Raw genomic sequence first — 21,343 nt, 5'->3', positions numbered from 1 at the left:
TGCCGCTCCTGTAGATCACCTTGCCCCCCATCCTCTCTCTCGTAGCAGGTGACCTGCCCTGCCCAGCCACTCTGCACCTGGAGAAGCTGGGCAGCTGCCATCTTTGTCCTTCTAATTTGACTATTCCCTCCTGATTGGCTGATGGGTGTAGTGGAGGTATGGTCAATTTACATGTTTGTCTATTATTAGGTAAGATAATTACAACAGAAACTCTTTTAACAGTCCGCTAAGTAGAAGACTCACTGGATGAAAAATGCCTTCCATTCTCTCTGTAAAATGGGCCTACAGTTTGCTCTATACTTTAATTAGTAGGTTAATCTCTGACACATGAGCACATTGCTGCTGCTTCTGCACGTTTACTGAGAGGCAGTATGTTTGTTCCCAAATCTCCTGATGCCACTTATACTTGTTATTTAATTAAATATCATGGCAGGTGCAAAGAGAAAGAGAGGGACTGTTTCACAAGAAAATGAAGCCGAATGCCTTCAAAGGATGATTTAAAAAATGTAAAGTTACATGTAGGAGAATTAAACCATTGGGGACAACCAAATAAATCCAGAAGGGTCTGTAGTGAGAACGCTTCTCAGGTATGTATGCTTTCACTCAGTCTCAGTACCACACTCAGACATGGCCTTTCTCTTCTGGGGGTGGTTTGTATATGGAAAGTATTATAATCCCCAAACATCAGACCCATGCTGGAAGATTAAGCCTTGATTTATGAACAAGGCCTTAATCAAAAGTAGAGAATGCTGCTTAAAATAAGTTTACAATTTTATATAATTATCTGCTTTAAGTTTTCCAAATTACCATCAACCACCATTGGTCCCAAATGCATAGAGCAAGAGAGGGCTTCTTTTGTATTTATTTGATCCTCATATATAAACAATAACATGTGAGCAGGGGGCGTGTCGCCTCATCTCCTTTTATAGGTCAGAATTCTATCAGCCTTTCTGTTGGTGAAAACCTCCCCAGGGGACCATGCCTCTTGCAAAGGATCTCCTTCATCCCTCTCCAGAAGAGGAGAAGAGAAAACGCATGAAGTGGCTGGTGTAAAGACTTCATGGGTGTGAAATGCCCAGGATGCTATAACATTACCGCTCTCGTTAGCCAGGCACAAACGCTCAGTGCATGTGTTGGCTGCTCCATGGTTCTCTATCAGCCTTCAGGGGGAAGCGCCTTGAAGCCAGATGAGTAGGGAATCATCACAGTGAAATACATTTTGAATAGAAAAAAAAAGAAAAAAGAAAAGAAAACAATCAAAGATGTGGTGTGATCTGTCCAGGCCACAGAGCCAACACTGCTGGAAGTGGGTCTAGAGCTGGACAGGCTGTGATTCTACCACTTCAGCCACCTGGTGATAACAAACAGGCGAACACAGCACAGACTCACATGGCCCAGCACAAGGTTAAGGATTTCGAGAAGACCAGAGGGTCATCTGCCTGAATAGGTGGAAAGATGCTTGAGAACAAGAACTTATACTTCACCCTAGTCCCCAGCACAATCCTCATAGCATCAGGCGTCAACTATGATACATGGATTTTGTGTGAATTGATGAATTTCCTTTCCTACTTTGGAGCAGTGCAAGACATTGGAGCCTTCTTGATTTCTGCAAGAGCCAGGTTCACGTGGCTTTCTAACCCCCCTCCATGGAGCACACAATAGCAGCAAGGGAGAAATTCCATTGAGCCTGTCAGATCGTGTCATTGAGAGCTCAGCCTCACTAACTGGCACTTGCTCTTGCCTGTCAGTGCGGCAAGATGAGCAGCGCCCTGCTCACCAGATGGCTATTTGTTCCACCAGCCACCTTTGCCGTGCCGGCCGTGTCCCTGATTCACTCTGGCCAGGACAGTCTCCAGCATTCATGCTGCAAGACAGCTCCTGCCAACAACTTTGCCAAATGGCTCCTCTCAAAGTCAGGGGCCGCCCAGACAGACTGGCTCCTCCATCTGCAGTGGCTTTTGGCAAAGAGATGCTTCTCTTTCTGGCTCTGCCCCTTGGCTGCACCAGAGCCTACTTGCCAGAAGGATAAGCTGACCCATCGATAAGAACAGCCGGGCCTAAAATTCTGGGACCACTTAAAGCTGATGCCTGTGTCCCCCAGCCTTGCCCCTGAAGACAACGCCAGACCATACCAAGGAGATCTACCCGGATGGTCGCAAACACAGGTGGGGTGTATCACAGACACTCCCAACCAGGAAAATATACAGAGAGCATGCCTCCCCTCCCCCATCTTTAACCTCAATTTAGTAGATTAGGAAGCCCAGAGAGTAGAAGTGACTAATTATGGTGGCAAGTCTGGGAAAAATACCCACTTAGAATAATCCACAGGAGAGTTTAAAATACTGCGCTGCCTTCCAATTTTTTTCCCATTCATTTTCGAAGTCTTGATAAATACTGGACCCTTTGTACTAGTATTAATTCAAAGGCACATTTCTTTTTTTCTTTTTTTCTTTTTTTTAAAATACATTTTATTGATTTCTTACAGAGAGGAAGGGAGAGAGATAGAGAGCTAGAAACGTCGATGAGAGAGAAACATCGACCAGCTGCCTCTTGCACTCTCCCTCCCAGGGATGTGCCCGCAACCAACGTACATGCCCTTGGCCGGAATTGAACCTGGGACCCTTCAGTCTGCAGGCTGACGCTCTACCGCTGAGCCAAACCGGTTTCGGCTCAAAGGCACATTTCTTTAAGGAAATGAACATCTTTGCTCTGAGTCAACATCATGACTTTGGTTTTACACAGGTGTGTCCATATACCACGCAGAGATGATCCGTTTAGGAATAGGAACCTGCAGTCAGACAGAGCTGGGAGTGACTTCTGTTCTGCTGCTCACCGTTGTATAACCTCGGACAAGTACTAGTCTCCTTCTGCTTCAACTTTTCACTGAAAGGACTTTAAGGACAGAATCAACCTACAGAGTTGTGAGGATTAAATGAGAAAAATACTTTAAAGACCCAAGTCCATCCCTGGCACATGGGAGCCTTCCACAATGGCCAGCAGTCACCATGATTCATCGCCACATTCAAATCTGCAATGGTTTTGGTAGAAAGAGGCATACTGAGAAATTCCCATGTTCGACATTAGGGAATTCAAGTTCACGAGGTTAAATGACTTTTCCAAGGTTACTTAGGAAATAAATGGAGGACCAGAGAGTCCTTCTTGCCATTTTGCTAAGAAATGAGAACCTGTATCTTGACTTTAAAGATGATACAATCAGGAAGGAGAACATTTGAACCAAAGCATATACACATGAGTGAACACTGCAGTATCTCATGTAATATAAAAAGTTAGAAACAATTTTACATCCATCCATAAGGGAATTACTAAAGAAAATACAGTACAGTCATATCATGGGCACTACACAACCATGGGAAAGAAGGCAGATGTAGGTGTCCTGACATGACAAGATTTTTCAAACATGCATCACGGAGTGGGGGAAAGAAAGCAAAGTGCAAATAAACCGTGTGCATTCAGTTACACAGAGAAACCAACCCTCCCCCAGTGTAATCTGTCCATGTCTATTTAAATGAATTGATAAGCATATGAAGGTGGCTCCAAGGATGCATACCCAACTACTGACCGTGGTAGCCCCTGCACAGGGAAGTGGGGTAGATGTGGAGGATGAAGAAAGATTCGTGATTTGCTTTATCTATTTGTACAATGCTCAAATCCTTTCAAATAAAAGGGAATTTATGTATTATGTGCCTTATGAATAAAGACTTAAAGGCAGAGAGAAATGTGAATGACGACAATACAGCTGCTGTGAACCAACAGGCCTCTCCTACCTTGGGTATCCAACTTGATTTCTGCAAAGTTCCATGAGCCACGTTAACCTAGTTGAGTTTTTGGTGCAGCTATCTCCTTTGGTGAAACACTTCCTGGTGAAGCACTTCCTGGTGATATTTTGAGCACCTGCCAGCGCTGAGCATCTTCCCAGCTTTCCCACCCTCTGCACCTGGTGGGGGTCACAAGGCTGATCCCCCTCCATTACAGGAGGAGGTGGCCCGTCATTCAGCAACTCCTTCAGGCTTATTACTTAACATGATTTATGGCAGCAGAGTCAGCGCTGCATGATGGAGGAGGCTGTCAGTCCCCCAGCACCAAATCCAGTGTACCTGGCATACATCTTCTCACAGGTAAGGTTCTCGTCAGCACATTCCAGCTAGCAGACCTCATCTTTCTCAGGTTAAAAACCTGCCTCTAGGGGCCCCTCCAGAACCTTAGGTTCCACGCATCTCTTGGCCCCTTGCCCACAGAGCCCCCTAATTTCTTTGCATTTGCTGTAAGAAATCATGTTTCTTTCTTCTAAAGCACCGGCCTGATTTGTCCCCTTCACAAACACATCTTTTTTCCCTTACCCACATGGTCCCTTCTCCAAAGAAACCAGTTAATACTAATTAGTTTTCCATGGATTTCACACATGCATATCTTATCATCACTCCTAATTCTTTCAATGGTAACCTTGCAGCATAAGAATTCAAGGGTTCTTAAATTGCTTAAGACAAAGCTCCCAGTGGTCTTGTAAAATAAACCTGTTTTTCCAGTAGGATAGTTATGTCAATACTGGTATGGGTATATGAGAGCTGATTTTCAGCCTGATTCTAGAGCTCGACTAGAAAGGCAAAAGAAGGACATTTGTTAGAAAAGATGACAAGTTTGGTGAAAGTGAACTCATTTTATTAATGGGGAAGGAGGGGAGGAACATTAGAGACTGTTCTGGCCACAATGAGGCCTAGAAGCCTCCACATGAATGTGCAAAAGAGCATCGGCCATCACATAGTTGCCTCTGTCCCACTTTGCTCTGATCCAGGACATTCTCTCTGTTGTCATCTGCTTTACAGAACGGGTGCCTAGATGGCCCAGTGGGACCATCTCAGCTCAGCCTGGGTCCCACAGTGGCTGTGAGGGACACGGAGAAGGCTATAAAAACCCAGCTAATTTTCACATTTCGACTGCTCGATGGCATAGATATTTTCCTTCTTTTCTTATAGAGTAGAATAAATCTATAGCTGTAAGTCAAGTAAGGATTCTGGCACTGGGTGGGGACCTCAGCTCCCTCCCTGTGGGACCACAGGGGAAGGTGCAGACACATGCCCCATAGCACTGAGAAGAGATGGGCCAAGTGAATAAAGCAGCACTGAATGGGCACCACAGGGTTGGATACAGAAGGAGGACAGAATACAACCTGCATTTCTCCCCCTAAAATCTGACAAGAGGCATCAGGGATGAGCAAAGAGTAAAGTCTTGTGTTCCAATCTGGTTCTGCCAGTTCCAAGTATGAACCTTAACACAAGTTCCTTTGCTTCTCCAAACCTCAAAATTCCTTCTTCTGATAAGCAGGGCTAATGCAACCATTCTCTCAGGGCTGCAGAAGGTGATTGAATGAGTAAACAACGAGAAACACTTAGGAAAATTCCTGGACTACAGACAGTCCTCGAGAAATCTTAGTCCTTCACCCTCAGCTAAGTGTGTAAATTGGACCCTTCATTTCCTCATAAATGCAAATGCCAAAACCTAGGAATGTCAGTCTATAGCTGTGCTCTTTTCGCGGAGCATTACCAATATTTTGACAGGACTGGTCTAATATTATTTGCCCCAGGTTCATTGGTACGTTTCTGACCAGCCCTCATAAAGGGCTCGGGATTGCCCCTGGGGACCTGGATGCTAATAATGAATACTTGCTAGTGATTTTCAATGCACTCTGGTTATTATGTTTGGTAGCGGAACATTTCTCATCCCCAGAAAGGTCATTTACAATAGCATACGGCAGCTTCTGCCCACATTCCATTTCATATTTTTTTCTGAGAATAACAGAGAACTCAAACATTCATCCATATGCATTGGAAGCACTCTTCTGCCCTGGCATTTGCATACAAATATATAAAGCAACTTAAAGAACTATAAGGCAGCTCTCCATCATCACACCACCTCTGTTGATTTTTCAAAAGCCATTTTTAAGTGATTTCCAGTTTTATTCATCTTAGATTTTCTCTTTCTTGAACATGTTCTGAGGGCGGGGGTGGGGGGGTCAGGGAATTTTACTTTTTCACTTTTATTCTTATAACCCTCAAGAAGCTATAACATTTGAAAGATCTCAAGTGTAGAGACCCTCTAAACTCAACCCACCCATAATTGGATTCTTTTTCAATGGCCATGTAGCATTGAGTAACTTCAGTGTGTGGTTCATTAGGCTTACCAAGGCATTCCACTGGAGATGATTTTTGTTACTTTTTTTTTTTTTTAAATCTCAAACCAAATTAAATTTCCATGTAATTTTTCACTCATTGGCTCAAATTCTGCCATAGGTGCTCTTCTCCCAGGCACCTAAACTACTCACAGAGCCTTTAATATGCATGATGTCCCAGATTATAATCAAATCTAGATCTTTCTTCTGTGCTTCAAATCCAGATATCCAACTGCTTCCTTGAGAGTCTCGCTGTGAGAATGGATGTCACACATGCCCCTCAGACTAAGCAACTTCCGGAGTCTTTCTCCAGTTTCGAGGAAGTGCTCCATTATGCATCCATTCTTATAGAAAAATCCTGGGAGTTGTCCTTGACACTGTCTCCATCTACTTCTCCATTTTCCCCTCAATTTAGCACGAGTAGGTCCTAACCATTCTTCTTCTACAGTGTATCGCACTCTCTACTGATTGTCGCCATCTCTACTGCTGCCACTGGCCTAGAGAACAGCCATGACCTCCTAATCATCTCCTTGCTTTCACTGCTGCTCACTTCCTGCCCAGCCCAATGACCCCATGCTGCAGAACAACCAGAATGAACTTTGAAAAAACAAACCTGATCATATCTACCCCCCTCAAAATCTTTTAATGGCTTTCGATCCATCTTTGGATTAAGTCCAAACTCCTTATGTGCAAGGCTCAATATGACCACACCCCTAAATACCTCCCTAGTCTCTTTTTCTAACATTTTATTATGAGAATTTCCAAACAAAATTGAAAAGAAAATTACAGTGAATAGCCATTGAATGACCCACCTGGACTTTACCATTTTCTACTTGCTTTAGCTCTATCCATCTATCCATCCCTTAATCATCACCTTAATCTTTCTTGGTTTGGGTGCATTCTTAAGTAGTAGGCTCCAGTCTCATCTTCCTCACACTTCCTCTAATTCCCTACACTCCAGCCACGAAATCTTGCCATTCCTTGGATCTGTCCAACTATTTTATATCTCTGAGCTTTGTACAGATTGTCCTTTTAACCTGAAATGCCTTTAGCTCTTGTTAATTCCTGACTCAGCCTTTAGTTCTCAGCTTAAACTTTCTCTGAATCCCCAATCTAAATTAGTTCAATAGATCTGCCTTTCTGCTTTACATATGACCTCAGGCACCTTGTGCTTTTCCTGAAGATCACTTACTACAATTGGTAACCACATACTTATTTGCAAAATTATTTAACATTTACCTCCTCAGCCAGACTGAAGGCACCACGAGGACAGAGACCATGTCTGAACTGGAACATGCTGGAGCACTATGCACAAAGTCAGTTAACATTTGTCCAAGGACTTAAAGACAGAGTGAATGTGCCTTTAATTATTGGAAGAAGCTACATGGAATAATTAGTTCTAACTTTAATACACACAAATAGTATGGGTTTTTAAGGCCTCCAAGAGAAGACAGAACTTATTTGCTACCAGAATATAACCAGCAAATACATTAAGGCAAATTAATTAATGGCAAGGTCCATGGTTAGTGGCTGAGCCCCTAAGACACTGCAGTGGGTTTTAGTGTGACCTCTCTCCTACTCCCACCAGCCCTTCTGTTTAAGATAAACTCAAATCAAACAATTTGAGGAAAAACAGTGCTTGCTATGAAAATGCAGTGTAAGTAATAATAACAACAGCTATAACGTATTGAGGACATTTATTGAGGTCTGGCTTTATATTAGGCACCGTATTCAGTGATTTCCCAGTATTAATTTTTTTCTGTGGCACAGGTTCTACTGTTACTCCCATTTTACAGGTAAGGAAACCCAAACCAGAGTAGTTGTTTTAAAATGTGTTTTCCAACTTCCCCTTCTAACCAGATTGCCATTCCTATAAACACCACCTATTTCCCTCTGTGGCCTCATTTGGGAGTAGGAAGATTGATAGAAAAAAATTTTGACAGGTCTAATAGAGAGGGATTTTCAGTTGGTTCTGACAAGACTAAAAATATAGAAGGAAAGCCACATGTAGATCAGATAGGTTTGAGAGATGCGCCTCTGTTTAGGGAACTCAGGGTTCCACATTGGGGAAAAACCAATAAAACGAGAGAGAGAGAGAGAGAGAGAGAGAGAGAGAGAGAGGCACCGCACATTGGAGGAAAACCAATAAAACCAGTGTGTGTGTGTCTATTCCAACCCCACCCATGCTTTTTCTCACATATAACCCCTATACACACTTTCAAATGACCCCTGCAAAGAATTCTACCCTAGATGAGAATACAATCCTAATAAAAGAGTAATATGCAAATTAACCATCACTCCACTCAAGGCAGAGCCACCAGCCACACCCACCAGCCAATCAGAGCGAGTATGCAAATTAACCCCAATCAGGATGGCTGCAGGCACAGAGAGCAGTTGAGAGGCTTGGGTTTCCCTGGCGACAGAAGCCAAGCTTTCCACACACCCTGGCTGGCCTAGGCCACCACTCAAGATACAAAGTTTCAATTATAGAGGATAAATCCCAAGAAAAATGGTGGCAGCCATGGAGCTGGAGAGAGCAGGCTGGGGTTGCCCGGGGCAATGGAGGAAGCAAAGCTTTCCACCTGTCCTGGCGGGCCTCGGCCTCTACTCAAGGATACAAAGTTTCATTTATACAAGATACATGAACCCCAACAGAAATGGTGGCAGCCATGGAGTGAGCCAGGGGCTTGGCTCTGCTCCAGGCTACAAAGTTTCAACTGTAGAAGGTAAATAAATTCCAGATACCAGGGCCTCTGCTTGGGTCCTTGGGGGGTGTGGCCAGCCTGCAAACCACCACAGGCCTCTTGCCCAGGCTGCCCCACACTCCAAGGGAACCCCCATCCTGATCCAGGATACCCTTCAGGGCAAACCAGCTGGCCTCCACCCATGCACCAGGTCTCTATCCTATCTAATAAAAGAGTAATATGCTATCATATAAAAACTGACCATCACTCCAACACACAATAGCTTCTCCCATGTAGTCAAAGATCCTGCCACCATGTGGACATAAGTTGGCCACTACAAGATGGCCAGCAGGGGAGGGCAGTTGGGAGGCACCAGGCCTGTAAGGGAGGGCAGATGTAGGTGATCAGGCAAGTAGGGGAGGGCAGTTGAGAGGGACCAGGTCTGCAAGGGAGGGCAGTTGGAGACAATCAGCCCTGTAGGGGAGGGCAGTTAGGGGTGGCCAGGCCAGCAGAGAAGGGAAGTTGGGGGCAAACAGGCTGGCAGGGGAGCAGTTAGACATCTATCAGGCTGGCAGGGGAGTGGATAGGGGTTGATCAGGCTGGCAGGCAGAAGCAGTTAGGGGAAATCAGGAAGGCAGGCATGTGAGCAGTTGGGAGCCAGCAGTCCTGGATTGTGAGAGGGATGTCAACCTGCCCGTTTAGACCTGAATCTGGTCTAAACGGGCAGGTTGACATCCCTCGAAGGGTCCCAGATTGGAGACGGTGCAGGCTGGGCTGAGGGACACCCCCTTCCCTGAATTTCGTGCACCGGGCCTTTAGTTTATACATAAAGACAAAACCATTGTGCTCTTCCCTATAGCAGTAGCTCATGGTTAAAGAAAATTGAAGCTGTGCAGAACTTCCTAATGGAAGGGACTGTGGTGGGTCCTCTGACAGTCTTGGGCTTGAAGACAAGCTCTTGCCTTGATTGTCTGTGTGACTTTGGCAAACCAGTAACATCTCTGGGCCTCTGTTGCTGTTTCATTATTTGAAAATGGAAATAACAGCACCCACTTAGCTGGGTTTGGTTATATTAAAATGCTACTACAAAAAACTTAGCACAGTGCTTGGATCATAGAAGATGCTCAAAGATGGTAATTTTAAAAAGAGAGGAAAAATAGAAAATGGTAGGAAAGGTGGTAACTTTAATGCCCAGAAGAGTCATAAGAATATTTTTTTATAAATACACCCATACATTTCAGGGGGAGGGGGGAGAGAAAGAGAGAGAGAGAGAGGGAGAGAGAGAGAGAGAGAGAGAGAGAGAGAGAGAAAGAGAGAGAGAGAGAGAGAGAGAGAGAGAGCGAGAGCGAGCGCGAGCTGCTCTTGGGTAAAAGTGTCCTTCGGCATTTTCATTGCTCTTAGCTAGCTAAACTTGCAGGCAGCTACCACTTACAATGCAAATTGAGCTTGCAGTCCTTCACACTAACTACACAGCAAAGCCCTTTCAGCTTTAAATAGAACACTGCAGGGTGGAATGATCTGAGCACAGCGAGGAAAGCTCAGAGACAAATGGGAAGGAGATCTTGGAGAAAAAAATCTGACATATCTTGGCAGGCAGGAAAAATATCAAAAGAAAGAGGAGAAAGAAAAAAAAAATCTGCAGAAAGACCTGGATGCTAATTCTTCAGAAAGTGGGTTTAAGTTAACAAAGGGGAAGAGAACTTTGGGAGCAAACCCCCAATAAAGTGGATTTTAACGAAGACTATTTTCACCTGGAGCTCTTTCAAGCTGTACCAGCGCCTGTAAGGTATTCATCAGGAGAAGAGGGACTCTTTCCCCTCGGGCCAGCATGACTGCATGGTTGTGCCCTAAAATGAACCGATTAAGACCAACTTCCTGCCCTACCTAACTCCTGCTTTTTTCAATGTCTAGGTCTAAGAGAGAGTCAGAGACAGAGAGAGTATCTGAGAAGCTGATTTAGAAAGGTTTTGAAAAGCTCTTTGCCTTATTTTGGCTAAATAAACCCAGACATTTTGTTCAGAATCAATTTACCAATATGCCATAACATAGGAACAAAGATCAGGCACTCTCTAGGGTCCTTGGGTAATCCCTATACACAAGGTCCCAACGTGCCCATCTTCTCAGCTCAGTAAGTTTCCTTTGCCCTGCCCCGGAAGTATTATGCAATACAGCGGAAAGCATGGAGGCAACCCTCTTTCTTTGTTGCCACAAACAGAAGTGGTGTCCCCCATAAAGCCCACAGACCCAAGGCCAACTTCTCTCTTGGATGCCAGACTCAGACACAGAGCTGATAATGTTCTACCCGGCAGCTGAGTCAGTGACAAAGCGTTAAGACTGAGGATGAACATCTTACATCTACACTGTCACCATGCAAATGACAAGGATCGGCGAGTATGGTGCTTGGTTGTGGGGGAGGGACAGGCAGAATATCTTAAAAGCCATTTCTAAGCTCCTGGAGGCCAGAGCTCATACAACTCTGCTTAATCTGCTGGTGCCACGGAAATATTAGGCGTGCTGTTCTCCAATAATGATGATGAACAGAGAACGTATTTTCAGCAGCGCTAGGCAGTCTTTTTATCTAAAACTTCCAAGGATATTGATAGAAAATGCCAGCTTTTCCCAAGTTGAGTCTTTTTATTTCTTTCGGAGCTTGAACCCCCATCGCATTTCTCTAGTTATTTTGGTTTGTTAAATATCATAGATCCTTCAGCACCCAAGAATAATAGTCTTACATTCACACACCTTGCTACATTTTCCTAAAGCATGTTCGAACACATTTTTTCCTCACGTGGAAATGACCATGTGATAATGCAACACTTTACATGAGTGGTTAAGGATAAAGGCCTCCAGGTAGAAAATGAAAGCAAAAATACAAAAGTTTTGGTATTAAAAAAAAAAAAAAACCCACACAACAAAAACCTCCACTCTATTCCCACACAAAAGGCAGAATGAGTTCCACCTGCTGACTTTTCTCTGCCTGCCGCGTGCACAGCACCAGGCTAATACCAGCACAGGCTGGGAGAGGGAGAGGCGACAATTCCACCTCCTGGCAAAGCTCAGCTTCCTGAACCCTCTCGCTTTCTGCTTGCTGGCTGTTGATTCAGCAGAAACTCCTGCTGCAGAATCCATAATGGGGATTTTTAAAGGCCCCACTCATCGCATTGCTGGCCCCACGTGTCACACCAATTCGCTCGCCAGAACACCCGTTTCCCCAGCCACCTTTTCATTGCCTGCAAATGCACTTCCAAAGGGAGAGGGGCTCGCCCTTCGGCCAAGGGCCTTTCGGGGGTTTGATTGTCTGAGCAGGTAACCGTGCCTGAGATGAGCCTGCAGGAAATGAAACCCTGCCCTCTCTGCAGCCACTGGGAGATGCATCGTTCGGCTCCGCTGGGCTCAGACCCGCGGTGCTCTGGGCCTCTTCCTTCTTCTCTCCCTACAAGACCCCCTGCAAACATCTCGGGGGAGAGGTCATCTGTTTTCTGGGGGTCATTTTGCCAGCTGGGAGCCCCACCCTGAAAAATCCCCGAGGGCCATGTTCGCTCCCGCGGGCGCCGGGTCCACCTGCTGCTGAACGCCGGGCTCGCCAGGCGGAGGCCGGATGGATGAATGTGGGGCGCTCCGGCTGCCGCCCCAGCGAGCCGAGCCCCCGCCCCGGCCCGAGCCCGGGCCCCGGCCCCGGCCCCGGCCCCGGATGCGTCCCCGCCACCGCGCGCCCTGCCGCCCGCGGAGCTCAGCGATGACCCGCAACTCGCGCCGCCCGGCCCCCGCGGCGGAATGCATGCGGCGGGGCCGGCGTTACCTTCGGTCGCATAGCTGTGGTCGCGCAGGAAACTGTTGTTGATTTTGCGGGTATCAATGTCCTCCTCCATTGACAGCAGGCTTACTTGCGTGGGAACCAGAAGCCGGCAGACAAGTATCCATGATCCCTCCCCGCAGCCAGGCTCACGGGAGAGGGGGGCAGGGGAGCCGGTGGGACTGCACCATGGTCCGAGCCTGAGGAGGAGACGGGGAGGCGGAGAAGAAAAAATAAAAAATAAAAATAAAAATAAAAACCCGGCAATGGAGCTGTCACCTCCTCTGCTCGGGATCTCTCTGAGGCTGCGGCGGCTCCGCCCGCGGCGCTCCGGCTCCGATTCCCGGTGAGGATGCTGCGCCGCCTCCGGTGCCGAGATGCGCCGCCGTGCCCCGAGGGGTCTGGTCCCGCCCGCCGCCCCGGAGGCGCTCACCAGCCGGGCTGGGGAGATGCCCAACAGGTTCTCCTCGTTGGCAGTCGCTCCGAAATGCAAAATAGAAAAAAGAAGAAAAAAATCCCTCCTCCCCTCGGGAGAGGGGGCAGCCGCGACAAAATGGTGCCTTGCTGGACTCGAGCTGCAGGGCGAGATGGCAGGGGCAGGATGCAGGCTGGCCGGGTCCGGGCGGGGGTGCCTGTCCCACGGGAGGGCGGCTCCAGCTGGCGGGCGGAGGCGAGGAAGCCGGCGGGGCTGGGCAGGGCACTGCGGCCGGCACAGCGCACTCACCCGCACACCCACCGCGCGCACTCCCGCTGCGGCTGCGGTGGCTGCTGCTGCTGCTGCTGCTGGTGGTGGTGCTGCTGCTGCTGCTGTTACTGCTGCTGCGGCTGCAGGAGGCTGGAGGCGGCTGGTGCATTAAAGGCGAGGCTCCTCCCAACCGCGTCAGCAGCCCAGGACTCTCCCAGTCGCGGCGGTGGCCGAGGCCGAGGCTGCGGCTGCTCTCTGCGGCAGCCAGCGGGGCGCACGCAGCCGCCACCGGCACCTGGGCAGCCAGCCGCTGGCTTGCAGGCTCAGGTGAAAAGCATGGACGCGCTCTCTCCACCTCCCCCTTCCCGTGCCCCGCAGCCGAGGGCGGTGTTTCCTCGGCCGCCCCCGACCTCCCTGGCTTGCAGGAGGGCTGTCTCCCGACACCTGCGCTTCAGGGGGGCAAAGAGAAGTGGGCTGGCTTAGGTAGGCAGGAAGTGGGCATCCAGGTCCCTTTTGCTCACCCCTAGGGGATGCATGCAGCATGCAGTCCCTTGGTGGAGTTAAAGGGCAAGGCCTGGGATTGCAAACCTCCACAGAGAGGACGGGGTGGGAAAAAGAGTCTCTCAGCGCCCAGCTGAAGCCCTCTGTGCTGGGAATAGAAGGGGAAACAGCGGCCAGAAGTTTTCTACCATCACAACCGACTCCTTCATTCAAACAGCCATCACGGCAGGCATTTGTGTCTACACAGGCAGAGGGAGGCAGAGGGCTGAGTTCTGTATGAATCTAGCCAGCACAGTCGGTCTGAAGGTCTGAACGGAGCCCCTTCCCTCGCCCTGGCACTTTGTTTTGGGGAAGTGCTGCAGGTCTTCCTGTGGGTTTTGCTTGTGAAAACAGGACACCGCGGGGCTGGCTTACATTTGCTCTCAACATGCCCGGTCCCTCGGAGCCCTGTGCCCACAGAGAGCCACTGCCACCCTGAGGGAATTTCAAAGATCTGGTGAATACAAAAATGAGAGGCCCGTCTTTCTACTTCAAGGAGGAGGAAAATACCGAATTCCCCACCACCTTCTACCCTGCTTCCCCAAATTGCAAATTTCGTACTTGAAAGCAAAAGCCGATTGATCGTTATTGTCATGAAACCAAAAATCATTAAGTCACTGGAAAGCCAAGGTGGGAAAGAAAGACATTTCCCCGGTTTCCTCTTGTAGAAGGGATTCGTTTCCACGGGTGTCATTGTAGGAGGAGACATAAGCAAACGTCTTGCTCAGTTAAGCTCCTCGAGTTTAGCGAGATGAGCCCAGAGGGACCTGTGAGTTAATTATGTACATACAATGCTTCGGCTAACACCATTTAGAAAGTATTTGAAGTTAAAAAAAAAAAAAGTGGGGGTGGGGTGGGGGAAGGGGGAACAAGTCCTCAACTGAGGCTGGAAATTGCCATTAGGTTTCCATGAAGAAGAAAGAGATGCTCTGGCAGGTAGGAAATGGAATTGTCCCCTTCTCCAGAAGGACAGATAGGAATATTCTTTGATATGATTGGAGGGAGTTCAGCTTGCAAGAGAGTCTGAGTCGTTCTTATCGGGTGGTTAAGTCTCATGTGGTTGTTTGACTATTTGTTCAAAAGTCACATATGACATCCCAGTAGCATGTGAAGACTGGTGCAAATTGATGGAATGCTCTTCAGCACCAGTTGCCTAGCTGGGTTTTCCATGTAACAAGCTGTGTCCTTCACCAAGGCTCCAGTGGCCCGCTCATCAGTAGTTGTAGACTCTAGTTTCTCTTGCAGATTGCCACAACGGGGGATGGGGAGAAGGGGTGAAGGGAGAAAAAGCTAAGTTCATCTCAAAGCAGTGAGAAGATATCTTGCTTTGAGTTGGAATGAACTTACGTTGGAGACTTTGGGGAAAAAAAATCACATTTGGGAAATTCTCCCTGTCATCTTCCTGGAACATGTGCTGGGCTGGAACAGAGCTGCAGGATGAATCAGGTAGGCCCAGGCTGTGCTTGAGGAATTTTCCACTGTAACCAATGAAAGGAATGTCCCCGCCATAGATCAGGTCTCTGGGCTTGCTAAATTTGTTCTTTCATGTTCCCCAAAAAGTTCCTCCTGCATTTATTTAACAGTGCAGCCCACCCTCCCTGGAGACAGAAGTTCTGGATTAAGTAGATTCAAAGGTTTCTATTTTGCGGATCACACTTTTCCACCATGAACAATGGGGAACTGGCCCCTCCACCCAAAACCAAGAAAAATAAAGCTTTTGGCTTGGTGCTTTCACACAATGACACGTAGTAAAGGAGGTAAGAGACTGAAGGAATCTTAATACAACAATCCTTTAGGCTGGTAAGAGCACTGCATGGACCATTTCTCAGACTTGCTGACCTGCTTTCTATTCTTCCTAAAGTGTTTGGCATTTGCACTTGTCACCCCCTGTGTTCCTTCCTTGTGTTCCTGGCATTTCTCAGCATCTCAGCTGAACTGTTCCTATTTTATTGAGAAACTAGAGGCCTGATGCATGAAATTTGTGCAAGAGTAGGCCTTCCATCCCCCAGCTACCAGGACAAGCTTCCCTCTGGCACCCAGGACCCGGGCTTCACTAGCAGCCCCAGCTTCGTCTGGAAGGATATTTGGTCTAATTAGCATATTATGCTTTTATTATTATAGAATAGAGGCCCGGTGCATGAAATTCATGCGGGGGTGGGGGGGGGGTGTCCCTCAGCCCAGCCTGCACCCTCTCCAATCTGAGAATCCAGGACTGCTTGTTCCCAACTGCTCACCTGCCTGCCTGCCTGCCTGCCTTCCTGATTGCTGCTAACTGCTTTTGCCTGCCAGCCTAATCACCCCCTAACCACTCCCCTGACAGCCTGATTGATGCCTAACTGCTCCCATGCCAGCCTGTTTGCCCCTAACTACCCTCCCCTGCAGGTCTGGTTCCTCCCAACTGCCCTCCCCTGCTGGCTATCTTGTGGTGGCCATCTTGTGTCGACATGGGAGCAGAATCTTTGACCACATGGGGGCAGCCACCTTGTGTGTTGGAGTGATGGTCAATTTGCATATTATTCTTTTATTAGATAGGATAGAGGGCCTGGTGCATGGGTGGGGGCTGGCTGGTTTGCCCTGAAGTGTTCCCGGATCAGGGTGGGGGTCCCTTGGGGTGTGGGGTGTTCTGGGAGAGGGGCCTGTGGTGGTTTGCAGGCTGGCCACGTCACCCAGCAACCAAAGCGGAGGCCCTGAGATCTGGGATTTATTTATCTCCTATAATTGAAACTTTGTAGCCTTAAGTGAAGGCCAAGTCAGGCCAGGGCAGGCAGAAAGTTTGGCTTCTTTCATTGCTGGGGAAACCCAAGCTTCCTGCTCTCTCTATGGCCATAGCTATCTTGGTTGGGTTAATTTGCATACTCTCTCCTGATTGGCTGTGGGTGTGGTGTAGGTACTATCAAATTGCATACTACTCTTTTATTAGATAGGATACTCTGACAACACCATAGTCCCCTCTGCTATTTTCTGTCTTAACATCTTCTACTTGGCCTTCTTCATGGCACATTGCATTCTGCAATAGCTGTTTTCTTATTGTTGTTTATAATTTCCAATATATCTCTGGTAGTAAGTTTTTAGCACTTAGTGGATGTACAATTATATTTATTGAATGGAGATAAATATTTCTTGAATGAATAATTACTGAATTTGTTAGAGTGATATTTAGGTTTAGAGTTCTACCTTACTAAAATGTTTGCAATAAAAAAACCCCACCCAACCCCGACAACAAAACCTGTTGTGAATCAGTAATTTCTAGCCTGTAACTCCTATATTGAAATAATTGTTCCTACCCATTTTTGTAAGCATATGCACAAAATAAAATTTACTGAGCACTTAATAAATGCCAAGAGTTGTTCTAGGTGCTGGGGATATGATTAAAATAAAAGTTTCTTCATTTACAAAACTTAAATTCTATAATTTGAATTTAATATGTGCTTTCTTAGAAATATAACAAATGCATATAAATCAATAACTATAGCTATACGTTACTATAACATAGTGTTCCCTGCCAAGGTTCCAATATCAGGCAAAGCTGATTTTCAGCTTCTTTTTTAAAAAATTTATTTTATTAATTTTTTACAGAGAGGAAGGGAGAGAGATAGAGAGCTAGAAGCGTCGATGAGAGAGAAACATCAACCAGCTGCCTCTTGCACCCCCCCCCACTGGGGATGTGCCCGCAACCAAAGTACATGCCCTTGACCGGAATTGAACCTGGGACCTTTCAATTCGCAGGCTGATGCTCTATCCACTGAGCCAAACCAGTTTCGGCAGTGTTTGATTTTTTAATCTACAAATTAGGGAGACAAATACAGGGTATTCCAAAAAGTGTATACACACTTTAACAGCTGATAGCTCCCACTTTTGAAAATGAAATGTATTTTAATAAACACTGCCTTTAGAATTATTCCAAGTGTGTGTATACATTTTGGGGAGACACCCTATACTTCATGGAGTTACTATAAGGATGAGATGAGATAATGCTTAGAAAGAATACATTACCATTACTCACTGAGTATTTACTATCACCACCACCATCAATAGTAAACCAATATTTAAACACCTACTACATCAGCTGCCAGGATAGGACTGGATGCTCAGCACCATCAAATGCATAAGACGTATATTCTGCCTCTGCTACATCATGGAACCTGGTGTCTAATTCACAGTTTATGTAAAGGGGGCCACAGGCTTCAAAGGGGTCAGCAGAGGATGCTCTGAAAGGCTGACCTAATTCAGGCCTTTCTGCTTGACACAGAAAAGGCCAATTACAAATACACAGCCTTCTTACATTACACTATTCAGCATGACAGCATGTGGACACGTTCTTTTTTATCACCCTTGTCATGGGCCCCTTCCCCCAAACTCCCCATACCCTCCCCCGAGTTAGATTAGTGCTGCCCACCCTGGAACCTTTTAGGTTATCCTGTCCAATTAGCACATTAAATATCTACAGTTTTATTAAAACCTTTTTGACCTCACCCAGTCTGGAGATTCTTAATATAGGCTTTAGGTGTCAGACAGTCCTGGTTTGTGTCCCAGCTCAGGCATTTATGAATTTCATGACCTTTGGCAAAGAATCTAACATCTTTGAGCCTCTGTATTTGCAAAATGGAAGAAAAAAAATAATAGGAACTACTTCATACAGTTGTTGAGTAGCTTCAGGGACAATGTAAGGAAAGTGCTTACTATAGGCTTGGCCCATTGCCAAGCCTCACTAAACTGTCAGTTCTTTCTAGCAGTGGCTCACTGGGGTCTCCATCTGCAGAGAAATGGAGAGACGCACTGCAAGTCAATCATTCGTGTGAACAAAAGTGACCCAGAAACCTGAATTTTACTACCTATCAATCCATCTTAATGAGCAGCTAGGAACTGGATGCATGAAATTTCACCCTTTTGCAAAAATCCCCATGTAAGTCACAAAGGCCTGTGCAAATGGAAGGAATTAGGATGATCCTCTCTTGATTTTCACATTTTGTCTGTGCAGAACTTATCACGTGTCTCTATTGAGGAATCTCGTGGGATTCCCCTCTAGAATCACTAAGCGTCGAATGCACAGCTCTCTGAGATGGTATGTGTGCTGAATGCCCAGAGGATGACCTCTGGAATTTCTAGCAAGGTTTGCAATTCCTCTGTGCATGTTACAACATGTAATGCCACATGAGTGATTCTTTAATGTGGCATTTAATCTAGGGAAACAAAACATCCTGCCTTTAAAATATTGTATTAATTTGAGACTCTGGATTCTTCAAGGACTTCACCTAATAAAATATTCCCTTAATTTAGAGTATTGATGCCACAGGAGAAAAGGTACAGTAATCCAAGAGTCAAGATCAGAGAGCCTGAGAGAAAATATCCTCTTGTACCTTTTCTCATTCAGTGGTTTTAGAATTAAATTTAGGCTGTCTTGCCCAAGACGAGACAGTCTTATTTTGCATTATGTTTGTAAGGTACAAAATGAAGATTTACAAAACCAGTTTGACAATGCTGTCTAGTACATGATTACATTTCCCAAAGTAAAATTTCAGTGTAAATTCAACAGGAATATACATTGGGAAATGTAATGGAGTTCTAGACAGTATTCCTTTAAAATGCAGCAAACAGTAACACTTTACAGAGTTCATCCAAGGAAAACAATCATGGATGTGGGCAAAAATCTAGCCATCAGGCTACTTCTCAGAGCATTGTTAATGATCATGAAAAACTGAAAACACACCCGAATGACCTACAATAAAACTGGCTAGGTAAATTATAGTGTGTTCATATAGAAAATTATTGAGCCTTTGATATAATATTAGTAGCTAATACTTGTTGAGTGTCCATTATGTATAAGGGCTTTAATTAGCATTATCTCATTTAATTCTAATAAAAGCTCTTACAATGTAAGTACTATTATTGCATACATGTTAATAAGGCTAGTCAAAAGAAATGATATACCCCAAGTCAACCAAATAGGAGCCTGGCTCTGTGTGTTTGTGGTGTGTGTGTTTTGAAGTCACAATAGCATTTGAGGGTCTTTTCCAAACCATCTGCCGCTAGATTCTGATTTGTCCCTCTTAGGAATGAATATCTTCTCAGTTGAAAATCACTGCTATTGTGTTGGTTGAGGATGTGGCAAAATTGGAACCTTCACACACTGCTTGAGGGGTTGCATAATGGAGTAGTCACAAATAGTTCCTCAAAATGTTAAACAGCATTACCATATCATGGCATTTTCAGAACTAGGCATATAAGCAAGAGAATTGAAAGCACATATTCACCCCAAAACTCGTACACAAATATTTATAACAGCATTATTCATAATAACCCCAAAGTGGAAACGGCCAAAATATCTATCATCTGACAAATGGATAAAACAAGATGCAATATATCCATTGTATATTATATACATGAACCAAATGATATATCCACTGTATACTGTATTTTCCGGTGTATAAGACGACTTTTGAAATGAAAAAAAGTCAACCAAAAATCGGTGGTGGGGGGTGGGGGGTCATCTTATACGCCAAGTATATCCCAAAAAACGTCTTGATATGCCACTAAACGAATTTTCCAACTCGATCCCGTACCAATCACTGCAAGGCTGCTAGGACCACTCTCTAACTCAGCCAATCCAAGCAGGCTTTTTATGCATGCAAATTATACATGTTCTGTACCTGAAGCTACACTGTGTTCTAGTAAAAAGCCTGTTCAGATTGGCCAGAGTCAGAGAGGCAGTCTATTAAAAAAAGAACTGGTGTTGCCTTGGAAGTGGGGGGTAGTCTTATACAGCGAATATAGGCCTAAACTTATGTTTTAACTGTAAAAATTAGGGGGTCGTCTTATACGCCGGAAAATCATATTATTGCTACATCGTGTATTATTTAATTATAAAATGGAATGAAGTACTGATACATGCTACCATATGGATGAACCTTGAAAACATTATATACTAAGCAAAAGAAGCCAGTTATAAAAGACTGCATACTATATGTTGCAATTATCTGAAATGTTCAGAATGGACAAATCCATAGAGACACAAAGTAGATTAGTGGTTGCCAGGGGCTGGGGTGGGAGGAATGGGAGTAATTGCTAATGAGTTTGGGATTTCTTCCTGGAGTGATAAAAATGTTCTAAAATTAGATAAGGGCAATAGCCGCACAACCCTGAGTATATTAAAAGCCAGTGGACTGTAAAAGGATGATTTTGTATACTTTAAAAGGATGATTTTTATTGGATGGTATCTCAATAAAGCTGTTCTTAAGGATTAAAAAATTACCGCTATCACATGCGCCCATGAACAAACGAGTGGATAAAGAAGCTGTGGTACGTATATACAATGGAATGTTCCTCACCCATAAAAAGGAATGGAATTTTACCATTTACAACAACACGGATGGACGTAGAAGGTTTTATGCTAAGTGAAATAATTCTGTCAGAGAAAGACAAATACCATGATTTTTCTACACACTGGACATTTTCACTTA

At 45.6% G+C, this 21,343-nt stretch overlaps 1 protein-coding gene across 5 annotated transcripts in view; it reads right to left on the bottom strand.

Moving 5' to 3' along the window:
- PPP2R2B (protein phosphatase 2 regulatory subunit Bbeta) overlaps window positions 1–21,343 on the bottom strand; it is a 355,769-nt gene that overhangs the window by 207,863 nt on the left and 126,563 nt on the right. For 2 of the 5 annotated variants that reach the window (XM_036425348.2, XM_036425347.2), the window contains one exon: window positions 12,668–12,861. The exons of 2 other annotated variants lie outside the window; for them this stretch is intronic. In XM_036425348.2, the coding sequence (XP_036281241.1) occupies window positions 12,668–12,861 (194 nt within the window). Of the gene's footprint in view, window positions 1–12,667; window positions 13,365–21,343 lie in introns of those variants that run through there. One more of the 5 variants, XM_045576477.1, reaches the window with a different exon arrangement.

This window comes from Pipistrellus kuhlii, unplaced genomic scaffold (assembly GCF_014108245.1).
Source record: "Pipistrellus kuhlii isolate mPipKuh1 unplaced genomic scaffold, mPipKuh1.p scaffold_m20_p_8, whole genome shotgun sequence".
Classification (NCBI taxonomy): domain Eukaryota; kingdom Metazoa; phylum Chordata; class Mammalia; order Chiroptera; family Vespertilionidae; genus Pipistrellus; species Pipistrellus kuhlii.
Note: the sequence above shows the minus strand (reverse complement) of the source record. Positions and strands in the feature narration are given on the sequence as shown.